This window comes from Pristiophorus japonicus, chromosome 18 (assembly GCF_044704955.1).
Source record: "Pristiophorus japonicus isolate sPriJap1 chromosome 18, sPriJap1.hap1, whole genome shotgun sequence".
Lineage (NCBI taxonomy): Eukaryota > Metazoa > Chordata > Chondrichthyes > Pristiophoridae > Pristiophorus > Pristiophorus japonicus.
The window spans coordinates 2289648-2307452 of record NC_091994.1 but is presented as its reverse complement, the minus strand read 5'-3'; the positions used below and the strand labels follow the sequence as shown (position 1 = coordinate 2307452).

General features: G+C 48.6%; 1 protein-coding gene across 1 annotated transcript in view; it reads right to left on the bottom strand.

Moving 5' to 3' along the window:
- Positions 1-5464: 5464 nt before the first annotated feature.
- The window catches only part of yjefn3 (YjeF N-terminal domain containing 3), a 160221-nt gene continuing 147880 nt past the window's right edge, over positions 5465-17805 (bottom strand). The window contains exons 5-6 of the mRNA XM_070860759.1: positions 14530-14677; positions 5465-7497 (exon numbers count right to left, since the gene is read on the bottom strand). Coding sequence (XP_070716860.1) covers positions 7298-7497; positions 14530-14677 — 348 coding nt within the window. The 3' untranslated portion in view covers positions 5465-7297. The remainder of the gene's footprint in view (positions 7498-14529; positions 14678-17805) is intronic.

Sequence of the window (17805 nt, the reverse complement as noted above, 5' to 3'; positions counted from 1 at the left end):
AGTGTCAGTGGAGCCGAGTTGCAGAGGCTTGGTGAGGGACCCATCAACCCCCGGCACAGTCCTTTCTGAAGCTGATATCCAGCCGCTGCATCAAAGTTCCTCTGGCTGTTTGATGAATTCTCCGAGGTGCGTTGGATGGACCCGCGAGAGGCCAAGAGACAGCAACAAACGGGAAAGACTTGGAATGTCTGCCACACCCTCCCGTTGAACTTCACTTGAAACAAAAGCAGACTTAACATTTTTCAAACAGGTCGCCGGGGCGGGTGCAACATGTTTCACTGAGCCAGCATCAAAGTGCAGGAAGCCACTGTCTGGGAATCAAACACCATGTCTTTATCTGATGGGCAGCAACTGAAAAAGATCTTACTGGCTCCCACCCAGGGCTCAGCTCTTAAACGCCCCGCCCAATGCTGTGCTGAGCATTTTACACCGAGATTCCAGATTCAGCGGGTTCTCCTGGTGGAATGGTGAAAACAGGCGCTAAATGGCTGCTCTACTAATCACAACATAAGAACATAAGAATTCGGAGCAGGAGTCGGCCATTCGGCCCCTCGAGCCCGCTCCGCCATTCAATCAGATCACGGCTGATCTTCGACCTCAACTCCACTTTCCCGCCAGATCCCCATATCCCTTGATTCCCTTAATATCCAAAAATCTAGCACAGAACCATAGAATCACAGAACGGTCACAGCACAGAAGGAGGCCATTCGGCCTGTCAAGCCCGTGCCGGCTCTCTGCAAGAGCACCTCAGCCAGTCCCACTTCCCCACCCTCTCCCCGTTACCCTGCAATTTATTTTTCCTTCAGGTACTTATCCAACTCCCTTTTGAAAGCCACGATTGATTGAGTCTGCCTCCAGCACCCTCTCAGGCAGCGCATTCCAGATCCTAACCACTCGCTGCGTAAAAACATTTTCCCTCATGTCGCCTTTGGTTCTTCTGCCAATCACCTTAAATCTGTGTCCTCTGGTTCCCGACCCTTCCAGCAATGGGAACAGTTTCTCTCTCTCTACTCTCATGATTTTGAACACCTCGATCAAATCTCCTCTCAACCTTCTCTGCTCCAAGGAGAACAACCCCAGCTTCTCCAGTCTATCCACGTAACTGAAGTCCCTCATCCCTGGAACCATTCTCGCAAATCTTCTCGATCTCTGTCTTGAATATTGTCAGAGACTGAGCCTCCACAGCCCTGTGGGGCAGGGAATCACCACCTCGGAGTGAAGACATATCTCCTGGTCTCAGTCCTAAATGGCCGACCCCTGATATAAGTTGCGCCTGTTTGAAAGTCTGGTTTTAACACACAATTTTGGGCCTAATTGCTGCTGACCATGATCTGAACTTGCCTGGAGGGATTAAAGCAGACACCTGCATGTTCAGCACCAAGTGTTTACCAGACACAATTCTCGTGGAGCACGTTTGAAATCGAGGATGAGAATTTTAAAATTGAGGCGTTGTCAGACTGGGAGCCAATGTCGGCCAGCGAGCACAAGGGGATGATGGGTGAACAGGACATGGCGCCAGTTAGGACACGGGGGCAACAGAGATTTGGATGAGCTGCAGTTTACAGTCCCTCGAAATCGAGGAAGACTTGCTTCCACTCTAAAAGTGAGTTCTCAGGTGACAGAACAGTCCAATACAGGAATGACAGTCTCTGTCACAGGTGGGACAGACAGTGGTTGAGGGAAGGGGTGGGTGGGACTGGTTTGCTGCACGCTCCTTCCGCTGCCTGCGCTTGGTTTCTGCATGCTCTCGGCGACGAGACTCGAGGTGCTCAGCGCCCTCCCGGATGCACTTCCTCCACTTAGGGCGGTCTTTGGCCAGGGACTCCCAGGTGTCGGTGGGGATGTTGCACTTTATCAGGGAGGCTTTGAGGGTGTCCTTGAAACGTTTCCTCTGCCCACCTGGGGCTCACTTGCCGTGTAGGAGTTCCGAGTAGAGCGCTTGCTTTGGAAATCTTGTGTCAGGCATGTGGACAATGTGGCCTGCCCAGCGGAGCTGGTCGAGTGTGGTCAGTGCTTCGATGCTGGGGATTACAGAGGGTAGAAGGTGGGAGGCCGACCAGGAAAGTGTTGGAATAGTCGTAGTCTTAAGGCTAACAAAGCCCACCGCGCACACAAAACATCATCGACACGACACAAGTCATGAACATAACTTCTATTTATTACAAGTATCAAAGTGATTCAGCAACACTCCGAGACCTGGTAGTAGGAACAACATTAAAATGCATTTCACTTTTGAGTCAGTAATGTGCTTGTCTCGGAGCTGGGTAGAGTTTACAGCATATTCCTCACGTTTGGGAGTAATAGAATAGCACAATAATTGATAGACCCTGGAGTGCAGGACTCACCAATGACAGTGAGGGATGTAACACACAGGAGTTTGATGTCGGGTCAATGGGTTTGTTACCTCCGTTGCAATGATAGGCTGAGCATGCTAAGCGTTCACCTGCTGTCATTGACAACAGCAACTGCAGACCCTGAACAGAGCATTGATAGAAGTAGTCAGAGACGGATCAGGCCCAGAATTTTATTTGAGGAATTTTTACATATATATTCTTACCAATTTACTACACCTTTTTGCACCAATGTCACAATCAAACCCTCTCATGTCATACACATTAAGGGGTTAGATATAGAGTAAAGCTCCCTCTACACTGTCCCATCGAACACTCCCAGGGCAGGTACAGGGGGTTAGATACAGAGTAAAGCTCCCTCTACACTGTCCCATCAAACACTCCCAGGGCAGGTACAGCACGGGTTAGATACAGAGTAAAGCTCCCTCTACACTGTCTCATCAAACACTTTCAGGGCAGGTACAGCACGGGTTAGATCCAGAGTAAAGTTCCCCTGACATTGTCCCCATCAGACACTCCCAGGGCAGGTACAGCACGACATTAGATACAGAGTAAAGTTCCCCTGACACTGTCCCCATCAAACACTCCCAGGGCAGGTACAGGGGGTTAGATACAGAGTAAAGCTCCCTCTACACTGTCCCATCAAACACTCCCAGGGCAGATACAGCGCGGGGTTAGATACAGAGTAAAGCTCCCTCTACACTGTCCCCTCAAACACTCCCAGGGCAGGTACAGGGGGTTAGATACAGAGTAAAGCTCCCTCTACACTGTCCCATCAAACACTCCCAGGGCAGGTACAGCACGGGGTTAGATACAGAGTAAAGCTCCCTCTACACTGTCCCATCAAACACTCCCAGGGCAGGTACAGGGGTTAGATACAGAGTAAAGCTCCCTCTACACTGTCCCCTCAAACACTGCACTGTACTCTGGAATCTGATGCGAGATAATAACACAATGATTTTGTTTTAATTAGCTCGGTGATCTCTCTCCATTCTTTCTTTCTACTTGCCCAGTGGGATCCAGATGTTGCCACTAGGATCCCCGTAAAGTGTGTCCCAGGGTGTGTGCAATTTACACACCCCGCAGGGTCCACACAAACAACCAGCTGTACAGTTACAGATCTTGGTCTTCCACACATGAGTGGTGTCAGGAGAGCACCTTGTGTGGTGTGACAGGAGGGTGAAGCCCTCGTGTGTCCAGGCCTGTCACTGGTGCAGGTGAAAGGTGGAGTCATGGTTCTCACACGCCGAGTGTGGTAATGGTGTAAATGTGAATGACACACTCAGTAATTTCAGCGACAGCAGTGGAGTATTGGACCTTGGCTGTGACCCTGTCTCCCAGCCCAGGGGTATGAGCGGCAAACAAACTCTACCCAGTGCTCGAAAACGCAGCGTCGATAGTGCAAACAAACAATACAAATATCCATATATATTATAATCTATCTATACATATCTGTAATATATTAAAAATCTTACACCAGCACACGCTTGCTGTCAACTTTTCTCTCTATTATAAACTCCTGTGTCCGCATCCACAATGGGGACTTGCTATGTAAACTTGTCACACTGTAATGGCAGCGCCACCTCTGGCAGGAGGGCGTAATAACAGTGTGACGTGTTTACATAGCCAGTTGCCATTATAAACGTGAAACATTGGACTGTATAATGGAAAATCTAAAAATAAGGTCAGAAGGAATGACTTTAAATAGGGGGACTGAATTGCGACAGTATGTCCCCCACCCTCTATGCCCACGTCACCCGAAGACCACACTGGGTCTTCACTCCACATGAGCAATGCCATGGGGTGTCTACTGGTGATATATTAAATTTGCACAACAAACAGGCGCATATTCTAAATATAACAAACTCACGAAATAGAAAGACGAAATGCAAATGATGGCGATCTGAAATGGGAACAGAACGTGCTGGAAATATGTGGCAGGTCAGATAGCATCAGGACAACCAAGGAGCAAATCTTTCAGACTCCTTCTGAAATAATAATGACCATGGGACATTTCAAAGCGCTTTACAGCCAATGGAGTATTTTTTGGAGTGTAGTCAGTGTTGTTATGTGGGAAACGCGGCAGTCAATTTGTGCACAGCAAGCTCCCACACTCAGCTGCTTCTTTTTCAGATGCTGACACACCTGCTGTGCCTCTCACAGGAACACTTGGAACGAGAAAAGGCCATTGGGCCCTTCCACACGCAATACTATCTCAATCATGGGCTTCCTTCCAGCCCTCTCTCCCCACCCAAGATCACCCTACTCTCTTCCTTACCCAGGTCTATTCATATCTCTATAACCTCCTTTCCATTTTCTGGATAGGTATAGATCCAGTTCCTATTTATCAATTGGTCCAGGAATAGCAACCTTCTCTGCTAGTTTAATCCAGGCTAAGGCGGGAGACAGAAAATCATCTTAACCTCCGACCCTACTCGATACGTGTTAGTTTTGTAGCTGTGCCCTCCTGCTCTGAACACACTGTAGAAGCTAAACAGTCTGATAACCTGATCCACACTTTTCCCTACTCGCTCCAATGCCAGTGTATTCTGTCGCCCTGACCTTGCTCTTGACTGAGTGCCTTGAGACCTGAACTCACCCAGGTCACTCTTCCCTGGACCCTTTCTAACCATCAATAGCCTTGTTTTTGAGGGAGGGTAGCCCAATGCACACCACACCCCAGAATTAATGACATCTTCTGGTTGCTTCTTAAGCACATAAGAAATAGGAGCAGGAGTCGGCCTGCTCCTCCATTTAATAAGATCATGGCTGATCTGATCATGGACTCAGCTCCACTTCCCTGCCCGCTCCCCATAACCCTTTACTCCTTTATCGCTCAAAAACATAAGTCCAAGACCTATAGGATTTTTTAATTGCATTTCAGAATAAGGGGCCGCCCATTTAAAACTGAGATGAGGAGACATTTCTTCTCTCAGAGGGTTGTAAATCTGTGGAATTCTCTGCCCCAGAGAGCTGTGGAGGCTGGGTCATTGAATATATTTAAGGTGGAGATAGACAGATTTTTGAGCGATAAGGGAGTAAAGGGTTATGGGGAGCGGGCGGGGAAGTGGAGCTGAGTCCATGATCGGATCAGCCATGATCTTATTGAATGGCGGAGCAGGCTCGAGGGGCCGAATGGCCGACTCCTGCTCCTATTTCTTCTGTTCTTATCTCGAGTTCTGGACTCACTGTACGAAAGACCTGCTTGGCTCCATATTTCCAGCGTTTCATGGTGCCTGCTGACCATGCTGCGGAATTATTGCAGCAACGATTGAGCCAACCTCGATATGAGCACCCTCCCATCCCACTCCGCCTCCCCTCCCTATCGGATGCGTTGGTGACCATTCATTTACACACCTTCACCATCAAAACAAACAGCCATTCCCTGAGATTCACACACAGCACAGTTCAGAAATTACTACTGCAGCACTTAGGATCACTTTCGCACAAAGAGAAGGTTTCCTACGTGGCCTCAGGGAGATGTCGATCGCCCTAAGTTAAGCATTCATTTCCTCGTCTCCCCACTCCCTTCCCCTTCTTCCCGTCCTCCGCTGAGTCCTGCTCCTGTAGAGAGTTCTGTAAACCTGATAGTATCTCGCCCAGTCGGCCGTTAGGCATGCACAAGCATAGACAGGGAGGCGCATGTTGATCAACCGTGGGGTGCACCACAGTCAAGGCAAATGCTGACCTCACCCGACTTCCTTACAGGCGAGCACTTTGCAGGATGGAGAGTGGGGGCGGGGGGGGGATGTGGATTACTGCTTAGGGATCAAAAACGGGGATCTGGCTCACTTCCACCCACATTCCCCGCCCCCCCACCCCCCACTCCCCCCACTCGATCAGGTCACGGAGAACCAACAGCGACCTTCCCTAGTGTTACCCCAGCTGACCCAGCACAGACACAGGTCAAAGTAGGAACCCTCCCAAGTCAGCTCAAGCATCCCTCCCATCACCATCGCTAAAACTACATCACCTTCTCCCCGGGCAGCAAGGCAGGGAAACTACGAGGATTATTGAATAATTTGCACGCGTGTGAAATGTCCAGGTCCCTAAAACCCCGATAAGCAGCTGGCTGAGCGGGTTATAAAAAAGTCACAAAAAGTGGAAAGAAAAAAGAAAGACTTGCAATTATATAGCGCCTTTCACAACCACTGGATGTCCCAAAGCGCTTTACAGCCAATGAAGTACTTTTGGAGTGTAGTCACTGTTGTAATGTGGGAAACGCAGCAGACAATTTGCGCACAGCAAGCTCCCACATACAGCAATGTGATAATGATCAAATAATCTGTTTCAGTGATGTTGATTAAGGGATAAATATTGGCCCCAGAACACCGGGGAGAACTCCCCTGCTCTTCTTCGAAATAGTGACCATGGGATTGTTTACATCCACCTGAGAGAGCAGACGGGGCCTCGGTTTAACGTCTCATCCAAAAGACGCACCTCCGACAGTGCGGGGCTCCCTCAGCACTGCACTGGAGTGTCAGCCTGGATTTTTGTGCTCGAGTCCCTGGAGTGGGACCTGACCCCACAACCTTCTGACTCCGAGGCGAGAGTGCTGCCCACTGAGCCCCGGCTGACACTCAAGTGCGTCGACCATGGACCTGGCCATCGCCCTTGACGCCGCACGAAGATCAATTTCTGCAGCAAAGTTGTTTTGATGAAATTTGGAAAAAAAATATACGTCACAATTCTCAACACAAGAAACACAGAATCCGGACCGGATTAAACTAAACAAAAACTGAACTGCGCTGATGTAGAACGCAGTCCGAATCCTTTTTCGAGGAGATGCATTTTCCGGGTTTTGGTGGGGTTGAAGGAACTGGTAGAGCGGATCCCAGGAGTAGGTGGAGAATGCAGGAGTCGATGCCACGTTTCACCCAGGCCTGCTTTTAGTTCAGATCAGTCCCCTTCACGGTTTGAATCCATCGCCTCGACACACTCTCTCCTTAAAGCTGCACGATGCAGTCAGTGCCCGGGTAGTCTGGGGGGTTAAGGTCGTACTTCTTCTGGAGGTCATAGGGCAGGAAGCGGCCAGCCAGAAAATGGTACTTTCCAGAAAATTGTGTGGCGCATTTCTTTGGCGCGGCGAGGGAAATCAGGACCTCGGGACTGATGCCATCACCCTTCCCCTTCTCAATGTCCCAGCCTGTTCAAAACAAAAAAGAACTTGCCATTAAAGTCAGGCCAGATCCGATGGAAGAACATAAGAACATAAGAAATAGGAGCAGGAGTCGGCCATTCGGCCCCTCGAGCCTGCTCCACCATTCAATGAGATCATGGCTGATCTGATCATGGACTCAGCTCCACTTCCCTGCCCGCTCCCCATAACCCTTGACTCCCTTATCACTCAAAAATCTGTCTATCTCCACCTTAAATATATTCAATGACCCAGCCTCCACAGCTCTCTGGGGCAGAGACTTCCACAGATTTACAACCCTCTGAGAGAAGAAATTCCTCCTCATCTCAATTCTAAATGGGCGGCCCCTTATTCTGAAACTATACCCCCTAGTTCTAGATCCCCCCACGAGGGGAAATATCCTCTCTGCATCCACCCTGTCAATCCACCTCAGTATCTTATACGTTTCACCTCTCATTCTTCTGAACTCCAATGAGTAGAGGCCCAACCTGCTCAACCTATCTTCATAAGTCAACCCCTTCATCTCCGGAATCAACCTAGTGAACCTTCTTTGAACAGCCTCCAATGCAAGTATATCCTCCCTTAAATACGGAGACCCATACTGCACGCAGTACTCCAGGTGTGGCCTCACCAATACCCTGTACAATTGTAGCAGGACTTCCCTGCTTTGATACTCCATTCCCCTTGCAATAAAGGCCAACATTCCATTTGTCTTCCTGATCACTTGCCGTACCTGCATACTAACATTTGTGTTTCATACACAAGGACCCCCAGGTCCCTCTGTACTGCAGCACTTTGCAATATCTCTCTATTTAAATTATAAGAATTTGGCCCCTGTTGCGGACTCAGATGTGCACGGTTTCCGGGCCTAACCTCAAACCTCGCCCTTTGCCCAGCTCAGCTTGATCTTCATCATCGCTGGGTCAAAGTCCCGGAAATCCCCTAACAGCACTGTGGGAGCACCTTCACCACACGGACTGCAGCGGTTCAAGAAGGCGGTTCACCACCACCTTCTCAAGGGGCAATAAATGCCGGCCTTGCCAGCGACACCCACATCCCAGGAATGAACAAAAAAATGAAGTAAGTATTGACACCACTGTGTCCACCATTGAAAGAGAAAAGAAATACTTGCATTTATATAGCGCCTTTCACGACCACCGGACGTCTCAAAGCGCTTTACAACCAATGAAGTACTTTTGGAGTGCAATCACTGTTGTAATGTGGGAAACGCAGCAGCCAATTTGCGCACAGCAAGCTCCCACACACAGCAATGTGATAATGACCAGATAATCTGTTTTAGTGATGTTGGTTGAGGGATAAATATTGGCCCCAGGACACCGGGGAGAACTCCCCTGCTCTTCTTCGAAATAGTGCCCTGGGATCTTTTACATCCACCTGAGAGAGCAGACGGGGCCTCGGTTTAATGTCTCATCGGAAAGACAGTTGGAAGGCGGGGGGGGGGGGTGCTGGGGTGGGGGTGTGGGGGGTGGGGTGTGGGGGGGGGGTGTGGGGGGGGGGGTGTGGGGGGGGGTGCTGCTGGGGTGGGGGTGTGGGGGGGGGCGCCGGACTCACTGCAAACAGAGGCTATTTAGAAAGAGTCTCCGCGAACTGCAGCAAACAGAACTCATGATCGAAACTACAGCAAAGTCTCCCAATAATAGCAGGGTTAATTGTACACAAAACGCAGTGAGTGGCGGATAGTTATACAATACAAATGATAGTGCGTTATATCAGTCCCAGTCACTGGCAGCAGTGCGGGCTGTGGCCGTGAATGACAGGGGAATTACCCAATCACCTCCATTCTGACCACGGATAGCGGCCTCGGGTGGCCTGGGGCTATGAAGGGGTGGTAAGGTAATCAGACGACAGAGGTTGGGGTGATCTTGGACCTGGCCTGGAGGCGGCGAAGCTTAAACAGCTTCCCACTGGTTCTGTAGTTTAGTTCCACTCCAGTGGGGAGCTTGTTGATTCTGAGGTGGAGCATGGCGGCGAGGAAGATTGAGAAGAGGGTTGGGGCGATGACGCAGCCCTGTTTAACCCCGGTCCGGACGTGGATTGGGTCTGTGATGGATCCGTTGGTCAGGATCACGGCCTGCATATCATCACGGAGCAGGCAAAGGATGGTGACGAACTTTTGGGGGCATCCGAAACAAAGCAGAACGCTCCATAGACCCTCGCGGTTGACAGTGTCAAAGGCCTTTGTAAGGTTGAAGGATGTATAAGGGCTGGCGCTGCTCCCTGCATTTTTCCTGCAGCTGCCGCGCAGCGAATGAGGAGATCCAACATCGCCTCCAGTGCACCAGTGCAGCCTTCGGCCACCTGAGGAAAAGAGAGTTCAAAGACCAAGCCCTCAAATCCACCATCAAGCTCATGGTCTACAGGGCTGTAGTAATACCCGCCCTCCTGTATGGCTCAGAGACATGGACCATGTACAGTAGACACCTCAAGTCACTGGAGAAATACCACCAATTATGTCTCTGCAAGATCCTGCAAATCCCCTGGGAAGACAGACACACCAACATTAGCGTCCTCGACCAGGCCAACATCCCCAGCACTGGCCACATAAGAACATAAGAACATAAGAATTAGGAACAGGAGTAGGCCATCTAGCCCCTCGAGCCTGCTCCGCCATTCAAAAAGATCATGGCTGATCTGGCCGTGGACTCAGCTCCACTTACCCACCCGCTCCCCGTAACCCTTAATTCCTTATTGGTTAAAAATCTATCTATCTGTGATTTGAATACATTCAATGAGCTAGCCTCAACTGCTTCCTTGGGCAGAGAATTCCACAGATTCACAACCCTCTGGGAGAAGAAATTCCTTCTCAACTCAGTTTTAAATTGGCTCCACCGTATTTTGAGGCTGTGCCCCCTAGTTCTAGTCTCCCCGACCAGTGGAAACAACCTCTCTGCCTCTATCTTGTCTATCCCTTTCATTATTTTAAATGTTTCTATAAGATCACCCCTCATCCTTCTGAACTTCAACGAGTAAAGACCCAGTCTACTCAATCTATCATCATAAGGTAACCCCCTCATCTCCGGAATCAGCCGAGTGAATCGTCTCTGTACCCCCTCCAAGGCTAGTATATCCTTCCTTAAGTAAGGTGACCAAAACTGCACGCAGTACTCCAGGTGCGGCCTCACCAATACCCTGTACAGTTGCAGCAGGACCTCCCTGCTTTTGTACTCCATCCGTCTCGCAATGAAGGCCAACATTCCATTCGCCTTCCTGATTACCTGCTGCACCTGCAAACTAACTTTTTGGGATTCATGCACAAGGACCCCCAGGTCCCTCTGCACCGCAGCATGTTGTAATTTCTCTCCATTCAAATAATATTCCCTTTTACTGTTTTTTTTCCCAAGGTGGATGACCTCACATTTTCCGACATTGTATTCCATCTGCCAAACCTTCGCCCATTCGCTCAACCTATCTAAATCTCTTTGCAGCCTCTCTGTGTCCTCTACACAACCCGTCTTCCCACTAATCTTTGTGTCATCTGCAAATTTTGTTACACTACACTCTGTCCCCTCTTCCAGGTCATCTATGTATATTGTAAACAGTTGTGGTCCCAGCACCGATCCCTGTGGCACACCACTAACCACCGATTTCCAACCCGAAAAGGACACATTTATCCCGACTCTCTGCTTTCTGTTAGCCAGCCAATTTTCGATCCATGCTAATACATTTCCTCTGACTCCGCGTACCTTTATCTTCTGCAGTAACCTTTTGTGTGGCACCTTATCGAATGCCTTTTGGAAATCTAAATCCACCACATCCATCGGTACACCTCTATCCACCATGCTCGTTACATCCTCAAAGAATTCCAGCAAATTAGTTAAACATGATTTCCCCTTCATGAATCCATGCTGCGTCTGCTTGATTGCACTATTCCTATCTAGATGTCCCGCTATTTCTTCCTTAATGATAGTTTCAAGCATTTTCCCCACTACAGATGTTAAACTAACCGGCCTATAGTTACCTGCCTTTTGTCTGCCCCCTTTTTTAAACAGAGGCGTTACATTAGCTACTTTCCAATCCGCTGGTACCTCCCCAGAGTCCAGAGAATTTTGGTAGTTTATAACGAATGCATCTGCTATAACTTCCGCCATCTCTTTTAATACCCTGGGATGCATTTCATCAGGACCAGGGGACTTGTCTACCTTGAGTCCCATTAGCCTGTCCAGCACTACCCACCTAGTGATAGTGATTATCTCAAGGTCCTCCCTTCCCACATTCCTGTGACCAGCAATTTTTGGCATGGTTTTTGTGTCTTCCACTGTGAAGACCGAAGCAAAATAATTGTTTAAGGTCTCAGCCATTTCCACATTTCCCATTATTAAATCCCCCTTCTCATCTTCTAAGGGACCAACATTTACTTTAGTCACTCTTTTCCGTTTTATATATCGGTAAAAGCTTTTACTATCTGTTTTTATGTTTTGCGCAAGTTTACTTTCATAATCTATCTTTCCTTTCTTTATTGCTTTCTTCATCATTCTTTGCTGTCGTTTAAAATTTTCCCAATCTTCTATTTTCCCACTAACCTTGGCCACCTTATACGCATTAGTTTTTAATTTGATACTCTCATTTATTTCCTTGGTTATCCATGGCTGGTTATCCCTTCTCTTACCGCCCTTCTTTTTCACTGGAATATATTTTTGTTGAGCACTATGAAAGAGCTCCTTAAAAGTCCTCCACTGTTCCTCAATTGTGCCACCGTTTAGTCTGTGTTTCCAGTCTACTTTAGCCAACTCTGCCCTCATCCCACTGTAGTCCGCTTTGTTTAGGCATAGTATGCTCTTTTGAGACACTACTTCCTCACCCTCAATCTGTATTACAAATTCAACCATACTGTGATCACTCATTCCGAGAGGATCTTTTACTAGGAGATCGTTTATTATTCCTGACTCATTACACAGGACCAGATCTAAGATCGCTTGCTCCCTTGTAGGTTCTGTAACATACTGTTCTAAGAAACAATCTCGTATGCATTCTATGAATTCCTCCTCCAGGCTACCCCGTGCAATTTGATTTGACCAATCGGTATGTAGGTTAAAATCCGCCATGATTACTGCCGTTCCTTTTTCACATGCCTCCATTATTCCCTTGATTATTGCCAGCCCCACCGTGATATTATTTGGGGGCCTATAAACTACGCCCATCAGTGACTTTTTCCCCTTACTATCTCTAATCTCCACCCACAATGATTCAACATTTTGTTCATTGGAGCCAATATCATCTCTCACGACTGCCCTGATATCATCCTTTATTAACAGAGCTACCCCACCTCCTTTCCCTTCTTGTCTATCCTTCCGAATCGTCAGATACCCCTTTATGTTTAATTCCCAGTCTTGGCCACCCTGTAACCACGTTTCTGTAATGGCCTCCAAATCATACCCATTTGTAATGATTTGTGCCGTCAACTCATTTACTTTATTTCGAATGCTGCGTGCGTTCAGGTAGAGTGTTTTAATACTAGTTTTTAAACCATGATTTTTAGTTTTGACCCCTCCTGCAGCCCCTTTATATTCATACATATTGTCCCTTCCTATCACCTTGTGGTTTACACTTACCCCAGTGCTACTCTGCTCTGTTGCTTCCTGCCTTTTGTATTCTTTCTTGGGGTCCTGTTCATCTGAGCTCTCACCCACTCGAACTAGCTCAGAGCCCTCTCCTGGGTTCCGAATACACCTCGCATTGAGGCACCGAGCTTTCATGCTTGCCTTTTTATTACACTTTGACCCTTTAGAATTTTGCTGTACAGTGGTCCTTTTTGTTTTTTGTCTTAGGTTTCTCTGCCCTCCACTTTTACTCATCTCCTTTCTGTCTTTTGCTTCTGTCTCCATTTTGTTTCCCTCTGTCTCCCTGCATTGGTTCCCATCCCCCTGCCACACTCGATCAACTCCGCTGGGCGGGGCCACATTGTCCGCATGCCCGACACGAGACTCCCCAAGCAAGCGCTCTACTTGAAACCCCTTCATGGCAAACGAGCCAAAGGTGGGCAGAGGAAACGTTACAAGGACACTCTCAAAGCCTCCCTGATAAAGTGCAACATCCCCACCGACACCTGGGAGTCCCTGGTCAAAGACCGCCCTAAGTGGAGGAAGAGCATCTGGGAAGACGCTGAGTACCTCGAGCCTCGTCGCCGAGAGCATGCAGAAACCAAGCGCAGGCAGCGGAAGGAGCGTGCGGCAAACCAGTCCCACGCTCCCCTTTCCCCAACCACTGTCTGTCCCACCTGTGACAGGGACTGTGGCTCCCATATTGGACTGTTCAGTCACCTAAGGACTCATTCTAAGAGTGGAAGCAAGTCTTCCTCGATTCCGAGGGACTGCCTATGATGAAGCTTTCCTCTCCCGACCCCTGTCCCGGGAAGCTACACCTGTGCATGGACTTTGGAGGAGGAGATAACGAGGCTCAACTCCCTCTCACCGCCCCCTCCCCCACCCCCACCCTTGTCCTGTGGGCAAGCCAAGAGATTTTGGAAAGACCCACTGAAGTATTGTGGCCAATTCTGGGCACCATACTGTAGGAAGGATGTGAAGGCCTTGGAGAGGGTGTGTTGGGGATTTACCGGAACGGTCCCGGGAGATGAGGGACTTCAGTTATGTGGAGAGGGACTGGAGAAGCTGGGGATTTTCTCCTTGGCGCAAAGATGGTTAAGGGGAGATTTAATAAAGATGTTCAAAATCATGAGTAAATAAGGAGCAACTATTCCCCGGGGCAGGAGGGTCAGTAACCAGAGGGACACAGATTGCCGATAATCGGCAAAAGGACCAGAGGGGGAAATGGGGGAGAATGTTTTTACGCAGCGAGTTGTTGTGATCGGGAACGCGCTGCCTGAAAGGGCGGTGGGAGCAGATTCAATCATGACTTTCAAACGGGGAATTGGATAAATACTGGAAAGGTAGAAAGTTGTAGGGATATGGGGAAAGAGCGGGGGGAGTGGGACTGATTGGATCGCTCTGTCACAGAGCCGGCACGGGCTCGATGGGCTGAATGGCCGCAACATTGTGAGTCAGTAAAGGAAGATCTTTGTCGCACCTGATGGGACATCGATGCTGATGGTTGGGATCTTCACGTGCTTCATTGTGGTTAGGATGTTGCAGTACAACTCCTTCAGCCCCGCCTCATCGGACAGCCCAAGCACAGCATCTATGATCAGGTTATAGGCATCGTTTATCAGCTGCACCTGTGGACAAGGGACGGCATGTCACACTGAGCAAACACCAGCGCATCGAACAAACTGAGCACAGTCCCTAAACTTCAGCTCATCCAAAACGCTGCTGTCCCGTATCCTAACACTGTGCTTGATGAGACAGTGTAGAGGGAGCTTTACTCTGTATCTAACCCCGTGCTGTACCTGCCCTGGGAGTGTTTGATGGGACAATGTAGAGGGAGCTTTACTCTGTATCTAACCCGTGCTGTACCTGCCCTGGGAGTGTTTGATAGGACAGTGTAGAGGGAGCTTTACTCTGTATCTAACCCCCTGTATCTGCTCTGGGAGTGTTTGAAGGGACAGTGTAGAGGGAGCTTTACTCTGTATCTAACCCCGTGCTGTACCTGCCCTGGGAGTGCTTGATGAGACAGTGTAGAGGGAGCTTTACTCTGTATCTAACCCCATGCTGTACCTGCCCTGGGAGTGTTTGATGGGACAATGTAGAGGGAGCTTTACTCTGTATCTAACCCGTGCTGTACCTGCCCTGGGAGTGTTTGATGAGACAGTGTAGAGGGAGCTTTACTCTGTATCTAACCCCATGCTGTACCTGCCCTGGGAGTGTTTGATGGACAGTGTAGAGGGAGCTTTACTCTGTATCTAACCCCATGCTGTACCTGCCCTGGGAGTGTTTGATGGACAGTGTAGAGGGAGCTTTACTCTGTATCTAACCCCCTGTACCTACCCTGGGAGTGTTTGATGGACAGTGTAGAGGGAGCTTTACTCTGTATCTAACCCCGTGCTGTACCTGCCTTGGGAGTGTTTCATGAGACAGTGTAGAAGGAGCTTTACTCTGTATCTAACCCATGAGTGTTTGATGGGACAGTGTAGAAGGAGCTTTACTCTGCCAATCTCCAGTGCTGTGCAGGTAACACCCACCCAACCTGAGTCCGGCCTGAAGCGGTCCGTGGGCCTCATTAACAAGTTACGAATGGGCATTTTGTGTCTCCGCAGGAAGCTCGCTTATTGAAGATGACGAATATTGCGTCTCACACCTCGTCGCCAGCTGCTGTGTTAATTCCTGGGGAAGTGGGGTTGGGGCGGGGGGGGGAGCATCAGCTGGGCGAGGGGCAGATTGCAACAACTTTAGTGTCGGCAGAGGAACGATGCACCTGCTACCTGTCTCCATCTTAACCTTTGTTGGAGACCGCTGAATAGTCCCGAGCCCTGCCAGACTGGCCAAAAGGGATGAGGTACTACGAAAAGAATTTAAGGAGCTAGGAGCTAAATTAAAAAGTAGGACCTCAAAAGTAGTAATCTCGGGATTGCTACCAGTGCCACGTGCTAGTCAGTGTAGGAATCGCAGGATAGCGCAGATGAATATGTGGCTTGAACAGTGGTGCAGCAGGGAGGGATTCAAATTCTTGGGGCATTGGAACCGGTTCTGGGAGAGGTGGGACCAGTATAAACCGGACGGTCTGCACCTGGGCAGAATCGGAACCAATGTCCTAGGGGGAGTGTTTGCTAGTGCTGTTGGGCAGGAGTTAAACTAATATGGCAGGGGGATGGGAACCAATGCAGGGAGACAGAGGGAAACAAAAAGGAGACAAAAGCAAAAGACAGAAAGGAGATGAGGAAAAGTGGAGGGCAGAGAAACCCAAGGCAAAAAACAAAAAGGGCCACTGTACAGCAAAATTCTAAAAGGACAAAGGGTGTTAAAAAAGCAAGCCTGAAGGCTTTGTGTCTTAACGCAAGGAGTATCCGCAATAAGGTGGATGAATTAACTGTGCAAATAGATGTTAACAAATATGATGTGATTGGGATTACGGAGACGTGGCTCCAGGATGATCAGGGCTGGGAACTCAACATCCAGGGGTATTCAACATTCAGGAAGGATAGAATAAAAGGAAAAGGAGGTGGGGTAGCATTGCTGGTTAAAGAGGAGATTAATTCAATAGTTAGGAAGGACATTAGCTTGGATGATGTGGAATCTATATGGGTAGAGCTGCAGAACACTAAAGGGCAAAAATCGTTAGTGGGAGTTGTGTACAGACCTCCAAACAGTAGTAGTGATGTTGGGGAGGGCATCAAACAGGAAATTAGGAGTGCATGCAATAAAGGTGCAGCAGTTATAATGGGTGACTTTAATATGCACATAGATTGGGCCAGCCAAACTAGAAGCAATACGGTGGAAGAGGATTTCCTGGAGTGCATAAGGGATAGTTTTCTAGACCAATATGTCAAGGAACCAACTAGGGGGGAGGCCATCTTAGACTGGGTGTTGTGTAATGAGAGAGGATTAATTAGCAATCTCATTGTGCGAGGCCCCTTGGGGAAGAGTGACCATAATATGGTGGAATTCTGCATTAGGATGGAGAATGAAACAGTTAATTCAGAGACCATAGTCCAGAACTTAAAGAAGGGTAACTTTGAAGGTATGAGGCATGAATTGGCTAAGATAGATTGGCTAATGATACTTAAGGGGTTGACTGTGGATGGGCAATGGCAGACATTTAGAGACCACATGGATGAACTACAACAATTGTACATTCCTGTCTGGCGTAAAAATAAAAAAGGGAAGGTGGCTCAACCGTGGCTATCTAGGGAAATCAGGGATAGTATTAAAGCCAAGGAAATGGCATACAAATTGGCCAGAAATAGCAGCGAACCTGGGGACTGGGAGAAATTTAGAACTCAGCAGAGGAGGACAAAGGGTTTGATTAGGGCAGGGAAAATGGAGTACGAGAAGAAGCTTGCAGGGAACATTAAGGCGGATTGCAAAAGTTTCTATAGGTATGTAAAGAGAAAAAGGTTAGTAAAGACAAACGTAGGTCCCCTGCAGTCAGAATCAGGGGAAGTCATAACGGGGAACAAAGAAATGGCAGACCAATTGAACAAGTACTTTGGTTCAGTATTCACTAAGGAGGACACAAACAACCTTCCGGATATAAAAGGGGTCAGAGGGTCTAGTAAGGAGGAGGAACTGAGGGAAATCTTTATTAGTCGGGAAATTGTGTTGGGGAAATTGATGGGATTGAAGGCCGATAAATCCCCAGGGCCTGATGGACTGCATCCCAGAGTACTTAAGGAGGTGGCCTTGGAAATAGCGGATGCATTGACAGTCATTTTCCAACATTCCATTGACTCTGGATCAGTTCCTATCG